Source organism: Macadamia integrifolia, unplaced genomic scaffold (genome assembly GCF_013358625.1).
Source record: "Macadamia integrifolia cultivar HAES 741 unplaced genomic scaffold, SCU_Mint_v3 scaffold_170A, whole genome shotgun sequence".
Classification (NCBI taxonomy): Eukaryota; Viridiplantae; Streptophyta; class Magnoliopsida; order Proteales; family Proteaceae; genus Macadamia; species Macadamia integrifolia.
In genome coordinates, this window is record NW_024870628.1 from 51731 (window position 1) to 68058 (window position 16328).

The 16328-nt window shown below is 39.0% G+C and overlaps 2 protein-coding genes across 3 annotated transcripts in view; one reads left to right on the forward strand and one right to left on the reverse strand.

Moving 5' to 3' along the window:
* The window catches only part of LOC122070996 (pre-mRNA-splicing factor CWC22 homolog), a 30660-nt gene extending 19281 nt beyond the window's left edge, over positions 1 to 11379 (forward strand). Inside the window, exons 4-6 of one of the 2 annotated variants that reach the window (XR_006138028.1) lie at positions 7648 to 7953; positions 8042 to 8454; positions 11243 to 11379. Coding sequence is in view for 1 of the 2 variants with exons in the window: in XM_042635261.1 (XP_042491195.1) it covers positions 7648 to 7953; positions 8042 to 8404 (669 nt within the window). In the remaining variant the exon portion in view is untranslated. Of the gene's footprint in view, positions 1 to 7647; positions 7954 to 8041; positions 8736 to 11242 lie in introns of those variants that run through there. The other variant, XM_042635261.1, reaches the window with a different exon arrangement.
* LOC122070973 (probable polygalacturonase) lies at positions 11338 to 15253 on the reverse strand. The gene is made up of 5 exons (XM_042635232.1): positions 15247 to 15253; positions 14251 to 14258; positions 13450 to 14072; positions 11973 to 12304; positions 11338 to 11893 (listed from the first exon to the last, which is right to left on the reverse strand). The coding sequence occupies exons 1-5, from the start codon at positions 15251 to 15253 to the stop codon at positions 11406 to 11408; spliced, it is 1458 nt and encodes a 485-aa protein (XP_042491166.1). The 3' UTR covers positions 11338 to 11405.
* Positions 15254 to 16328: the final 1075 nt, after the last annotated feature.

The window sequence follows — 16328 nt, forward strand, 5'->3', positions numbered from 1 at the left end:
TGGTTGCTTTTATTGATAAGGAATCTCCTCTGCCATATATTCCCGAAGAGCAACTTGGTTCTGACACAGTTGATTTAAGAGAAGAGCGTGCAACAGGTGAAGTCAATGACACTCTTAGTGACGATGACCAACATCCCTTTTATGTCATTCGTCATGTGTTGACCACTCAAAAGGCCACTGAAAATGAAGATTGGCGCCGCAATAGTATTTTTCAGACTCGTGTGAAGTGCAATGATCAGTTGCTAACCTTGGTCATTGATGGAGGCAGTTGCACTAATGTTGTCTCTGAAGACGCTGTTCGTAAGCTGGGATTGAATACAGAACCACATCCTAATCCTTACAAGGTTCCTTGGGTGAACAACACTAATCTCAAAATCACAGATAAGTGCTTGGTCACATATTCTATTGGTGGATTTAAGGATATAGTCCAATGTGATGTCCTCCCTCTGAAGGTGTGCCATATCCTTCTTGGTCGACCTTGGTTGTTTGATAAGAAAGTACAGCATTGTGGCTATGCCAATACCTATGCCTTTAAGCATGCCAACAAGACTATGAAGTTTCATCCTGCCAAAGATCTCCCTGAAATTAAGCTCAAGAAGATGGTGGGATCATTCCTCATTCAGCGTATTCCTTCAGACGGTCTCCTCGGTCCTTTCCCTAACTCGACGGAGTCGAGTTCTTTTCAGAGGAGGAGAGTTGATGCAGATACGGCTGCCCTTTCTTGGTTGGACCAGCATGACCGGCTTTGGAAGCCAAGAGCCAAGAAGAACCGGTCCAACCCAGGGTTTTGGTCCAACAAGGGTTGGAAATAAAATTAGTAGTTTACTTAGTATTTTATTTCATGCTTTTAGTTTCCAAACTTGAACGTAGGAGTAGGATTTATTTCCTTGCTTTGGTTTCCTTTTATACTTGTTTCCTAATTTAGGCTAGTTTCCATTCCAGTTAAGTTTCTAATTTCATGTTCCTATTTTTCTATATATTGGTTGTAATCGACTGAAGATTGAGAGAGTAATTTGATTATTGAATGAACGTGTTAGTGTGATCCTCCTTTTCCCCCTCTCTACTCTGATTTCCCCTCCCTTCCCTAAGGGTTCTCCATCACATAGACCACAAGTAGTGTCTATATCCATCCATTTACGCAGGGAGCCATTGGAGGGGATTCCATCCATAGTCAATCTCCAAAAGAACAACTTAAATTTGGGAGGAAGTCTGAGTTTCCAAAAAAATCGCCACCATTGAGAGCAAGGCGATGAGCAAGAACACCTGTTATGGCATCCATTGGGATTAGTAAGTGAGTTATTCAGGAGATATGTAGCAGCTATCTTGGTGGTTAGACTTCCTTTTTTTGATAAATGACATCACCATTTGTCAGATTCAGCGGAGATTGGGACAGTAACATGCCATAGTTATTAAGGAGTCGCCAAGGCGCCGGTAATGCAACGCCTAGGCACTGAGGCGGTATTGGGAGCATAAGGCAGTGCACCGCCTTATTGGCTGCACGTAAGGTGGTCGCTTTAACTATTAAGGCGACGCCTTATGTGCCTTATGACGCTTTATGGGCAAGGCAACCGTCTTATGCCCATTTTTTGTTTACTTTTTTTATAACTATTTTACCACTGATTTCATATAGATTTTATCGATCGGCAAGTATATGGGGAAATTTACACATGAGAAGCATGGGATCAAGGGTATTTAAATAGAAAACCTCAATAAAAATAAAAATAAAAAAACACAAATCACATTACGTTACTAACTGAGAAATTGGGCAAGGGTTTTGGGGCTGACGCAGCAGTCCTTCCTCCTTCCTCCTTCCCCCTTCGGATCTTGCTTCGGTGGAGACGAAACTCCACCGGTGGTGGTGACTCCTCCAGCAAACATTCCTCAGACCAAGGCAGGAGCGTTTGATGCATTTATTGATTTTTTGTTCATCTTCTTTATTCTTCTTCATTCTATGGTTTCTTCTTGCTGTATTTTCTTCTTCTTTCTCTTAATCTCTTCTATTCCCTCCCCCCTTTTTTTTTCTCTTACTGCAGCTGGAAGTGTGGCACTGCAGTACGAGAGATTTTTTTTTTCTTTTCCTCTCCCTTCTACGGTTCTACCTTCTTCTTTCTTTTCGTTTTTTTTTAGGCGTTTTTTCCCGCTTTCTTTTCCTCACCCAGTCTCCCTTCTTCTTCACTTCTTCACTGCAACCTGCAGATCTCTTTTCTTTTTCCCTTTTTTTTTTATTTTTATTTTTTATGAACATGCAGCTTCTTGGTTCTGGTTTGATGTTCTTGGCTGCTGGTTATCAATATTGATTGTGTATTGTAGCCTGGGTATTATTATTCTTTTGATTAATAAGCATTGCTTTTTGTGTCTGGTAGCTTTCTGATTTATTCTTTGTGAGATGGTACTGCTGGATATAGTGTTATGGCTTATTCTGCAGTTCTCTTTTTTTTAAGAGCTGCAACCTGCAACTCTCAAAAAAATTTTTTTTTTTGGATGAATATGTTGCTCCCTCCTTGGTTCTAGTAATCTGGTTTGATATTCTTGGCTGCTGGTTATCAGTTTTGATTGAGTAATTATATATTTATAGTATATGCTATGATAATGATTGATCAAGATGAACTTAGTTTATTCACTTTATTGATTTGTTTTTTTTTTTTATGAATATCTTGCATTGGTATGAAGTATGAACCATTAATCTTTATTTAGCTTATGAGTAGTATTTAATATGTCATTTGAGCCAAATAAAATGGTTATATACAAAATAAAATACTAGAACGCTTTATTCAATAAGGTGACGCCTTATGCTCGCCCTATCACCAAAGCGCTCTGAAAGACCCTTAAACGCCTCGGTCGCCTCACCGCCTTAATAACTTTGGTAACAGCAAGATCAGAAATATGAGCAGGTAAGACAGATCTTATTAAACCAGAATTCCAGTGATTATTGGAAATGAAACTGTTTACCAAATTCAAATTAGGCGAAGGAGAATGATTACCTGGTAATTGATCAATGAAGATAGTTTTTGATTTAAAAATCCAAGGATCATACCAGAAATAAGTATTATTCCCATTACCAATTTTCATAATACTTTCAACTGAAATAATCTTGAGTAGACAATAACTCAAACTTATAAATCTCCCCTCATGTGTAGCATTGCACGAGGACAAACCAGCGAACATTAGTAGCAGTAAATTGATGTTTCAGGAATAAATCTTCAACGCAGCAGTAGCAGCAGGAATGATCGAAACAAGCGGAACCCTTTTTTCCTTTTTAATTTATACTTGCAGAGGTCCTCTTCTTAGACTTGCAGAATTTTCTTCTTCTTCTTCTTCTTCTTCTTCTTCTTCTTGGCTTCTATGCCAGCCATTGCCAGGTAAATAAGTCTAAGATCTGTAACTATTAACCGGAGAGAGGAATGAAAGAGAGAAAGGGAAAGAGAAAGAGATTGAGAGAAGAAGAGAGATTGCAAGGAGAAGAGCAGCTAATTGTATGTTGCTTCCTCCCTCCATCGTATTGTATATAAACCAAAAAGTTACAACCAAATAAGGTAAGGAGTACCTTGTACAGCAAGAGAATAGAAAATAAAAACCTACTTTAAGTAGGAAACCAATAATACTAAAGCGACTAGTGTAACTCTAGGTTGGGACAAACCCCCAACTTGTCACTGTCATCTTAACAGACACAGGGAATTACAGTAGAAATAAGAATAGGAAATTATAGAATAGCAGATCTGAACTGAAAGAAGAAGTTAAGTTGGGGGGGGAAAAGAAGCGGCAGAGATCAATAATGACCAGAAAAGGGTGGACCCAGGATAAATCGAATAAACTAGCAACCAGGATCTGAAACCTTGGAGAGACTAGTTGAATTATCCTGTGGATAGGAGCAAAAACCAAATTCAATAATTTCTCTGAACAGAGATAAGATAGGACCGTCAGGGACAATTAGCAAAACCAAAGTATAAATTTCGGATTTCGGTGGGATTTCCCCTGTGGAAACCGAAATATTTTGGTGAAATTTTCAGTAAAATTCGGTGACTTTTGCATGCAAATTTTGATAGTAGTTTTCTTTTGACCATAGTTGAAACTGAAATATTTTGCCAAACTTTGACATTTCAAAAATGTGAAACTTTTATACCATGGCGAAAACAGGTTAGAGGGTATCGATGTAGTGATATGTAGCAGAAATTAGAATCTAATGATCAGATTCAACATATGAGTTTTTAGAATCTATCATGAATAATAACTAAAGAGTTTTTAGAATCTGATCACTAATCAGGCACACACCATGATGGCACATACCTCCACCAAATGGGTATGGCCATTGGAGATCATTTCATAAACTGTGAAGGCAAAGGCAACTGAGGTCAGCACTTTGTGAAGTGCTAAAAATGTCACAAGGATGGGCACATTGCTAGATATTGTAGGAGTATGGCACTAGTTATACAACACAGACAGTTGATAGAGTCTTAGACAACATGTGCAGTACTTAGAAGGAGAAATTAAGCAGAAGTAAGGGTAAGCAAATTGCAGTTCATTGATGGTACAAGCAGACTTCAGGAGAGTTGGAAAGGCTACAGTGAAGTTTACAGTGTGCTCTAATCAGAGGTAGTGTAAGAAGATGTTTGTGAACAGAGAATATAGAGTAGTGTGATTTCTGAGAGGCAGCCACAACAACAGCAGAGATAGATACCCAAGACAGTTGGACAAAGTTTTTGGAAGGAGAAGCATACTGGAGTTTGTATAGCACCTATCACCTCCCAGTAATTTCGCAAGTCGGGTATGGGAGCAGACATTTCTCCCATGCACTGAGGTGCACTATGGTGCACAGGGAGAGGGGGAGTACAACACTAAATGTATCTCAGTACTCCCTAGTAAGACTAATGATCATGGCTGAGTGAGTCCATGTTTTTGTGCTTGGAGTTATAGTATACAAGACTTGTGGTTTAGATGATGGTACTTCTATTTTGCAGATAGCAGAGTTGCGTGAATATGTTCTGTAGAGAGCAGGGCTATATTGATGAGCAGATGGTATGTGTGTAGGGGGAGTTGGTGTATTATCATAGTTACATTCCCTCTCTATAGGACTGGGAAGATATGGTGGGCACCCCTATATGAGAGACCATGACTCTAGTATTAGATTTAGTGGAAGCTTCTAGTGCGGGAGAGAGAGAGATTGGAGTTCATTCCAGCAGCTGAGCAGATTGCAGATATTTTCATCAAACCACTGCCCATGGAGACTTTTAAGAAGCTTAGGGGGGCTGATGGGGGTGACATTCCCAAACACTGATAGGAGCATGGAGATAGTGGGAGCACTGCTACTTGCTGCCCCTAGGAGCCTTTGGAATTTTTGCTAAAGAGGGAGAGAGATCAATGTGGTTAGAGTGTTGCCAACAATGTCAACAATGCCGCACACCATGCCACTCTGCTAATGCAACGTAACACATTGATCTTCGGCTTCAAATCTTTACATAGGATTGCAGTTTCCATATTTAAAGCAATCTCTGGATTACTAATGTTTGGTTCATTCTTTCCAGGTTAGGTCGGAGCCATTCATTGGTGTATTTTTGTGGGGAACAGTAAATGTTCCATGCACAGACGAATTCTCGCACAGTCAACCGTAGAACAGGGACTCAGGACCCACTGCTACTGTTTTGATGGAAGCTCCTATAGATGACCGTCATTGAGTCCATCTGAGAACTCAAGTCTGAATTAGATATAACCATTAAACCACGGATGATCGTGGCTATATCATGGGAGACTGTGAACAAAAAAGTCACTAAGTTCTCTAAGTCAAACCACTTAGTTCCTTGGGTTTGTTCATTTAGGTTCTCTTATGAATTTTATGGGGCTTTTCAATGTGGAGTTGTGTGTTGCATAGCTAGTTTTCGATGCGGAGTTGTGTGTTCGAGTTGTTGCTTTTGTGCTTAGTGGGGCTGTCAAGAATTCGTTCATTCTTCCTTTCATAAAAGTATGTTGGGTGATGGATTGCCTTGGTGGTGGATGTAATGCATGTAGGACGCTTTGGCTTGACTGATCTATATGGTAGTAGACAGCCGGTACCTTATTATAGTCTGTCGTTATTAGCCTATGGCTGATTTGTAGTGGTGCGTCAAGTTGACAGTCGGCGCTTATTATAATTAGCCATAACCCGCCAATCTTTTTGCATGGATCCTTGCGTTCGTCCTTGCTTGGAATCTCCGTGTAGTCGACCCCATTAAGTTGGGATAAGGTTTTGGATGTTGTTGTTGTTGTTGTATGGGGTTTTTCAATCTTGTGGACATCAACATCAAGTACATAATATGACGCTTTAAATCTCAAATTAATCTTGATCTTCATAAAAGACTTAAACCTGATTTACCTTGAAGCTTTTCAATCCTTCATCTCATGGAAGACTGCAGCTTCTCCACAGTAGTCCGTCAACAGCAGATTACGATTAGGGAAGTTTTGAGGCTATTTATATACTTTAAAGCCATTGATCAGAAGGCAAAGTTGAAATAAGAGAATATCCTTTTGATGGTTATTGCCTTATTGGTTCTACGCATTGGAGACCACTGGTTGGGTTGAGTGAACTCACCTCCTCTTTGCTGTGTTTCTGTTTCATGCTTGATTCTCTGGTGTGAATATTTTTTTCTTCTCCTTTCTAAATTCTTCTGTTCTGACGTTTGAGCCCAGCAAGGAAGAGTTAAAAAACTCTCGTTTACTTCACTCTCAGCCTCGAACTTTGGGGCTTGAATTGCTTTCCTAGGGCAAGCCATACTCTGGATCCTTGTACCTATTAACACCTCTGCTGTAGGTTACTAGTCAGCGACCCCTGCGGGTTGCTACAGTAACCAAATACAATTTCAGGAATTTATTTTCAAATTTCAGACCAATGCTTGTGAGTTGGAATTGATAGATCTTTGAGTTTTCAACCTTCCCATAAAATTTTCAGGCCAATTAGAGGTCATACGGGTGAGATTTCTCACCTTGAGTCAAGTCTGTCACCACTGATTTGTTAATGTCAAGATTGGAGATGACCTACTCTCATAAATTACAAACTAAGGACTGGTTTTCTGTGATTTATGTAAAAGCCCATACTAATTTTTTAAGTTAGCCCGACTCTGTTCAGTAATTCCAATAACATCCTCATGTTAAATTTTGATTTCTGATTTTGTCCTTGATTATTTTTATTACTCCAAAGGGATCCTAAACAACAACAACAAACAACAAAGCTTAGCCTTATCCCAACTAAATGGGGTCGGCTACATGGATCCGCCAAAAAAAAAAAAAAAAATAGATAGCCTTTTCCCCGTACTTGGTATTTAAATTGTTGTAGAAGTCATCATATTTTCTCGCCCTTGCTTTCCCCACAATCTTTCTTGCCTTGTTTCTGCTAAATCCAAATAATGTATAAATGGGGTTTTAAAACCATCTAAACGGAAAACATAGCCTTAAACATTGAGTGATAAAACAGTAGGGTTGAGTTCAAACTGACAATACACTTTTGTGGCTGTTCTACTCTGACAATGCACTTTTATGGCTGTTCTACTATCTGGCTTCCTGAGTTGTCTTGGCTATTAAGATTAAGCAACTTCGATGCTGTAACTGTTTTTAGCTGGGTTTTGGATTGAAGCTTTATCCAGCAATTTGATGCTAATAATTATTTTGATCTGGGTTGTGCAGATGGAGTTGTGCATCATGCTGCTGGAATGCTGCAGTCAAGAGAGAACATATCTCCGATATTATGGTCTCTTAGGACAGAGATTTTGCATGATCAACAAAATTCACCAGGAAAATTTTGAGAAATGCTTCGTCCAACAATATTCAATGATTCACAGGCTTGAAACTAATAAATTGCGTAATGTTGCCAAGTTTTTTGCTCATCTACTCGGAACGGATGCTCTACCCTGGCATGTTTTGTCCTATATACGTTTGACTGAGGAGGACACGACATCGTCATCACGTATTTTTATTAAAATTCTCTTCCAGGTATCTAATTTGCTTGCAATCTGCATAATTTTGTCTGTTCCCTTCTTTGATGCTTTTATTCTTACCATAGTATGTTGTATAATGGCAGGAATTGTCTGAACACCTTGGAATTCGGTTGCTGAATGAGCGCCTTTCAGATCCTGCCATGCAAGAATCTTTCGAGTCTATTTTCCCGAAAGATAACCCGAAGAACACAAGATTTTCGATTAACTTTTTTACTTCCATTGGACTGGGTGGTATAACAGAAAATCTGCGTGACTACTTGAAGAACATGCCTAGATTAATTATGCAACAGCAGAAGGCAGTCTCAGAATCAGAATCGGAATCTGATTCTGGGAGTTCAGGTTCCTCCGAGTCTGATGACACTAAATCTGAATCTGAGGCATCGAGTGGTACTGACTCTGAAAGTGAAAGGGCTAAGAGACGCCACAAATGCCGCAGGAGAGATTGAGGATCCTTCAGGAGTGGCTTTGAGGTCAGAGAGTAGATGCATTGGCAAAGGTATTTGTAGAAGCTAAAACTGCTTACCCGGGTGCGGCTTTCTAGCCTGATTTCTATTTTATGTCAAGATTGTATCTTTTGTAACTTGTATGATGGTGTATGTCATTTGTTCTTCTTAGAATGTAGGTTTTTTTAAAAAATTTTTTTATTATGTTTTATTTTGACATGAAGCCTTTTAGAATCTAGTTTTTCGAGGGAGCCTTTGAGAATGTAGCTGGTTGAGCAGTTTGTCCCTTTATCACAAGCCATCTAATAAACAGCACTAGGGATATTCAATTTGAGCTTTTGTAAGTCTTGTGCTTTAAAAAAAAAATGAAAAAAAAAAAGAAAAAAGAAAAAATATCATTAAAAGGAGAAGGGAGTTTAGCTAGGTTTGGGAGTATATTTACATGCCCTGCAAATAACCGCCACCAGGGTGACCCCAAGCATATATACCCAAATATCAAATTTTAGTCCATTTCAAGTTTGCCAAGCGGCAAAAAATAACGCATAGAAATTTGAAACAATTAGGGATGAACTACTATGAGTTTCCTTGCAAGAGGCTCCTGTTATTGCAGGGTTTGGGAAGAGTGTATTCAGTCTTACCTTTGCTTTGCAGAGAGATGGTGTCAAATTTTGAATATGTGATCAATATGTTGTAATAGTACAACTTGACCATAACGCCCTTAGGTAGATGAAATAATACGGTCAATCTCGATCTGAAATTTAACATGCAATTTACAGTTGCACCACTAGGGGATGAAATGATGATGAAATGATACGTGCAATCTCGATCTCGGTCTAAAATTTAATAAGTAACTAATCCATATCATTTCTGAAACATCCGACGGCTAGAATTGCCATATCACTATTCTACATGGCAACAAGCCAACAACACACAGCATCCTTCCAAAAAAAAAAAGTACAAGAAAAAAGGAGCATCCTACTAAACTTCTACGTGAGTAGGGCATGCTGCAATATTTCCCTAACATTTCTTGTACAAATGTTTTGGAGAGTTCTATTGGGGGTAGGTGGGTAGGGATGAAGGAGGGAGTCAATCTCAGGTTTGTGTTGCGATAAGCAATAGATTTTACCAGCCATGGCATCTTCATGAATGGGATTAAACTATACGGTCAAAAGCTTGAGCATAAGTAAATAATCATTTTCCTTGGTTACATGGACCTGTAGATGTGTGGTACCATCCATCATGTGAGAAACATCTCCTAGCTAGTGTTTTTCTTTTATGGGTATTGTGAACTTCAATTGAAACAATGGAAGTACTTTGTTACTCCCACTGAAGTTTTGGAACTCTTTTTTAGAGTTTATGGTCACTGCCGAAGTTGATCAAAGTTTGATGTAGTTCCACCAAGTTTTGTAACTTGGGGAAGTTTGGTATAACTCATGCTGGTTGTAAAGTAAGTTGAACTTTGATTTTGATGAGCTTTTGGAACCGTGGCCACAAGTGAGCTATGGCAGAGCTCTTCAATCACCCTACTCTGTTTAAGAAAGCAAGATAAGTGCAAAGAAAAGGAGAATAGTTGCTCCTGAAGACAGTATCCGATGTCATCTTTTGATAATCCATCTTGGCCTTTTTTTTACTTTTTAATTTTAAAGTTTTCAAATTTTGTGGGTGGGTGATGATTGCTAATCTATCTTCAGAGAATTTGTATCAATCAAATCTTTATTACTATATATCTCTGTTTCTCACCACAAATCTCAGATTTCCCCTTGACTAAAAAATAAAATAAAAAACTCTTATATTTCCTTTTTGTTCATGCCATTCCTGACCCTTTTCACTACCTGTACATACTTTCAGCTTTAAGCATTTTTCCATATTTCTAGTGAATACCATCTTTTTCTGTAGAAACATCCCCCGTGTGAATCTATATTTTCATCTGTCTTTCTAGAATAAATAGATATAGGATCTAGCATGCCCGTTGTGAAGTAAATAAAGCATTCATTTCCCCTCGACTCCATTTTGAATAAATAAGTCAATCCTATATGATCGGTGGATTCTTGGTCAAATCCCTCTGCATTTATTAATTTTTTATTTTACATTAATTGTTACTTCATTAATCTTGCTGATTAGTGTACCCTATGCTCCCTGAAGAAAAATGTTATATTTTCTGGTCCGTCATTATGGATTGGATTAGTCTTTCTGGTTGGTATCCGTAAGTTTCTCATCTCTTGAAATGAAATGACCCTTTGGGGAGGAAATTGTAGAAACACTTCAAGTTTAGAAGGTTCTGCTTTCCTATGACCTCTCTTAGCTCTGACAACGTCACCCATTACCATTCTATAATTTGTAAGAGCCGTAAGCAAGGCCTTAATGCCAGCTGGCTTACCAACTCTGGATTTGTTAGAGATGCATCAAGAACACATTATGTTCTGTTATTGAAGATTCTCAGGGGATAATGGATCAGCTAAGGAAGCTTCTTCACAAATTTCTTGTTGAGGCCCAAACATGTTGAACGTGAGACCTGAAAATGTCCTCTCTACTCAGTTCAAGTAGCCGTGGCTAAGATGCAAAGTAGAGTTAACGCATCATAGGAATTCTTTAGCCTGAATAGGAGTTGGTGGGAGTGGTCTAGAGAGCCTAAAATGATGACCATAGGAAAGTTGGAGCCACCGGCTTTCTATTGATTGAGCCCATAAGCTAGCTTGTGAGGCTAACATACAGAGAACCTCTGGCACTATGCTATGTTCTTCAGCATTGTTAAGAACCTCTTTCCTTTGTATGAACTCTAAAAATGAATCTTATTTGCAAATGGTTTAAACCAATTTTTCTGATCTTGATAATCATTTACAGATATTATGTGCATTGCCCTTTCTGATTTTCGAAAAAGTCTCCCCCCCTTTCGTTCCCAAGTGGGCTAGCTGAAGTACTGAACCATGACAACGATGAAGAATCAATGCTGAATTCACTTCATAAAAGAACAACATTCCTCAGGAGCTTGTGAAGAACATTCTCTCTACTGCTGGTAGAGACCAGAGTGGAAATTAAGCAAAGATATATCATTAACAGTTGAAGGCCTGAAATCCAAAGGGTTATTCCATCGCCTTGTGTGACTATCTGACCATCTCATGTTCATATTTTCTATCTGTAATCCTTTAATGTGCTCCAAGATAATCCCAGCTGTGCTATGATTCACAAGTCCTTGGCATCCTGGCCTGTAATCTATCAATCCATCCGGGAACGGCGTCCATCTTCTATAGGTAAGGTTCATATTGATGAATTTCAGGTTGCTAAGAAGCCCACCTTTGCAGCCAGACAAGAAGACCCCATTTTCTGAAACCGCCGATATGTTAATGAAAAGCAGATCAGAGATGGAGCCAGCTTTGGAATTCAAGTCTCGCGGGCAGCTTGTCACATAGATAGGCTCTGCTCTCCCCCACCATGAAGGATCATAGTATCTTGTACTGATCTTTATATTTGAAAAGGTAATGCCACTTACATTTCCTGTGCATCAAAGGGAGATCATTTATGATAGGAAAAATTAACTTATTAAAGGATTTGAAGATAACAAAAAGCCTGTTACCTCCATCGCGTATCTGGAATCCAAGCCCTCTGTGAGAATCAGTAATAGTGATATTGTCAAACACCAGACCTTCAAAATTGAACCAACTTGCACTGCCAAGCTTGATTGCACAAGATTTTGTTCTGATCCAACTGTCTGTAACTGTCAAGTTAAGTAAGGGGCCTGTGTATGTCTTAGGGCATATTGCATCATCCCCTGTATTGATGTTGCATCTTGTGATGAATGTGTTATTTGAATCCTCTATATCTATTCCATCATTGTTTGGGATATTGAAGTCCCCATAAATTGATACATCATGAATTGATGTGTTTTGGCACCTAACAATGTGCAGACTGCAATAGCAGGAACACAATCCTATTTAGCACATTAACATTTGTAGAGAACACTAAAGGGGAGAGAGAGAGAATCTTTAGTAGGATAACACAGACCTTAATGACATGTATATTCATGATATTAACCATAAGCATTATTAAATATCTGGATAATGTGGGCTATAGCTGCCATGAGCCTTAAGCATATATGCTAAGAGTGTCAATCGGTTTGTTTGGTTTGGTTTCGGTCTAGGAATGAGGGAAACCAAAACCAATCCATCAAGGAACTTCGGTTTTCGGTTGGTTTTGGTTTCAGCCCAGTATGGTTTTGGTTTTTAATATTGGTTTAATACTGGTTTAGAGCGGTTTAATATCGGGCTTGAACCATAACGAAATCTTACACTCATAAACTGTAATGATAAAAGATTTGATGAAAACATTTTAAATTTATGACTAAATCATGGTTTATCATTGTAAAGGAAAAATAACTTATATTGAAATCAATGTATAACTAATTACTAAGAAGATAACTAATATTGAAATCACAAAATGAACCCTATTATCCAATCATTTATTTAACTATCCAATTAATTTTGTATAGTGAACAAGAAAATCAATGAAAACATTATTATGATTTACAAATCAATTTCCCTATTCATAACCTCATATTCATTGGTTCGTAAGAATTCCCCTTACAACAAAAATATTCTCACTAATATTGCAAAAAAATGGATAATTTGTTCACCAATTTATAATCTCATAATCATTTATTTTTTCATCAATTTCATTCGATTTGGTTTTAGTATTTGGATTGGTTTTTACTCGATCCCAACATACCTCACCCCAAAACCATTGATTCAATTTAGTTTTTTTCTTTTTCAGTTGGATTCGATCGGTTTTATCAATCCGGGCCAGGTTTTGACACCCCTAGTATATGCATCTAAGATTAGGGGTGTCAAATGCTAGTCTGCATGGCCCGACCAGCACTATTACCCGACCGTTCCTAACTAATCCTTTTAGAAGGTCGATAGTTACCATTGACCCGATTATAGATTATAACCAACCAATCGAATAAAAACATGTTCATGCCTTGGTGTACGAGGCCTGATTATCTAAGTAGTAAATAGGTAGTGTCATACAGTAGGTAGTGGGTACTTATTACTTACCACCAGTTAGCCGGATCCGTCAATCTGAGGTTCCAAACCTTAACATTCCGGCAATCAATGAAACCCACAAGTCTCGGCCGGCACTCATCACCGTAACAATCTCCGGTACTATTCCAACTCACCATCACGTTCTTCCGAGGATCCACCCGCTCCACGAATTCCAATCCTTGACCATCGATCACTCCTCCTCCAGTGATCCCTACGTCCGTCGCGTTCTCCGCCAATACAACGTACCATTTCCTCGATTCCTTCGGATAATCCTCCAATCTCGTCCCTCCCAAAATCCTCGCTCCCTTCTCGATCTCCAACACTACCTTTGATCTCAGGTAGATCGTCGCCGTCAGGTAGTCACCCGCGGGGAATCTCACCCGTCCACCACCAGCAGCCGAACAGTCATCGATCGCAGCTTGTATTGGCTGCGTATCGTATTTCTTGCCGTCGCCGGCGGCACCGTAGTCGATGACGGAGAACGAGGTATTTGGTCGAGTGAGCTGAATGATGGTTGTTGTTGACGTGGATGATGTGATTGGATGGTCGAGAATACTAAAGAGAAGAGGAAAGTGGCGAACGACGAGAGTAGAGGAAGCGCCATTTCCTGTTCGTTCATTGTGGTGTTGCTTTGCCTAGGGATTGAAAACTCCTAAATACGGGTAATACGCAAGAGAATTGCTAGTTTCTTCTTCTAATGGTTATCCAATATTTATTTATTTTAAGGTAGAGAGAAAAGAAGTAGGTAAGAGTCAAGAGACTTGAACTCGAGACCTTCTACTGAGCATGTGTTTTTTGCACATCACAACTCACCAATTGTACTAGGACAGGAAACTTAATCCTTGAATTAAGAGAAAAAGAATGTCATGTCCACCTAGGTCGGGGCACAAGCTGCACGCAACTTGGTAGCGATCCTCACAATAAATTAAGGGAAAGAAACTTAAAAGGCATTGTTTTCCTCAGACACAGAGGGGGAAATGATTCCTTGTTATGCTTTTGTGCATACTATCATTGCCCTCGTGTTGGGTAGGCCGTACATCCTTCAGAAACTTGCTTTCAAATTTTTTTTTTTTAAACAATTCCTATCAAGGGTCCATGGGCCAATTAGGATGGTAGTGCAAAGGTTGTCCCATGGTGTTCCAACTTAAGGACGGGCAGCCAGCAAGGGAAAGAGGGGGGATTTGAACACCAAACATGCCACACCGAAGATTGCCCGACGAGCAGTTTCTAACAGAAAAAGTTCTTAGGCAGCATTGGCTGTTTCCTAAATTAATACGGAAAACAGAACTCTTTCTGAAAGTGTGGTCTGACTCTCTCCTCTTTCTGTGACAAGACATCTTTGCCCTTTGTTTATGGAAGACATCGATAAATACATGGAATGCTAGAGTAGGCTCTCAGATAGAGAATCAATTCTTGTTAATTAAATAGTCGGTTGGATTTTTACTTGGGAAATTAATAACAAATAACCTTTCATTAGGTCAAAAATTTGGATCCGACCAGTCAATTTGGATTGAAATCGGCCGAGGTCGATCCCAATTCTGATCCTGTCGGCTTGACTGATCCTGGTACGAAAGCTGGGGTTAGAAAAGGCGTTTTATAGCAAATCTGGTCGATCCCAGATCGATTTCCCATTTCTGATCTAATCTCAAATCGGAATCAATCGAGACTAATCTGGCTACCGATTCGGACCTTTAACAAATCTTGGCTAGGATGGATAGCACAATACATGAAATGACCCCACAAAGATGATTAGAAATCAAGTGGTTGAACACTTTGATCGTGATGGTTTTGTGATCTTGGTATACTTACCATCCATGGCCGTATATCATCAGTTCACTTGTAATCTGGTTTTCCTGGATCACCACAAGAATAAACCTGAGCCATCCAACAAAGACTTGGTAGAGCAATGTCAAACTAAGGCTTTAAATAGCTGGATCCGAATTGCGTGAGGAAAAGGGGTTACATGATTTCTATATCAATTTAGATTCTATTTTCATTGTGAAAATTAGGATCCAAAGATACTACAATCTATGGAGCTATTGGTATTGGTTTCAAGAAATTATCTACTTTCTGATTCATTTGGTGTCCATCTCTATTTCTCTTACCGAGAAAGTAATTGAACAACATATTGGTTGGTAAATTTAGCTTGTGGCTTCTCGTTTCGTATGTAATGTTAGTATATTGGTTTTTAGGGTTTGGGATGAGTTTATAGGGTGAGCATTTTTGTGCTTTGGTTGGGGTAAGCAATAAGTCGCCCCCTTTGATCTTCCTCTTTTGAGTTTTTCTGATACATGTTTTATGGAACTAAAATCCAATATGATTTTTCAATTTGAAATCATTTCCCATTCTTTTAAATTTTCACATTTAATATTAGTTACATTTAACCCCTAAAAAGGCTATGGTAGAAAGAACTAAGAGAAAATCAAACCTCATTTCGCCTCGTAACTTTTACATGTTCTCTTCTTCTTGGTACGAAACAACGTTCAAGAAGATAGAGAATAAGTGTTTGCAATCATTCATCCGAGAGATGCGCTTGGATTTTCTTGAAATTTCCATGGGGGTACAATCTAAGACCCGTCACGGATCAATTTTAAGGCTCAAGAACCTCCTCCCTTCAACTCCTTTGATTTCTCAAATGCAGTATTGCAAGAACAGAGGAAGGAGAACACCCGTGTCATTGTCCTCTTTATAATTCTTCACATTGTCTGACTGCAACTATGTTTGTAAATAATTGTCGGACTAATTCAAATAGCGATTGTATGCTAAATTTCCTAGAAAGTTTTCGCCCTCGATAGGATTTTCACAATCGGAAGGGGTCACTGGGGCAAGGTTCCTCCATTTTTTGGTTTACTTAGATGAGAGAAGAAGAAGGGTTATAGTTTCGATCATTA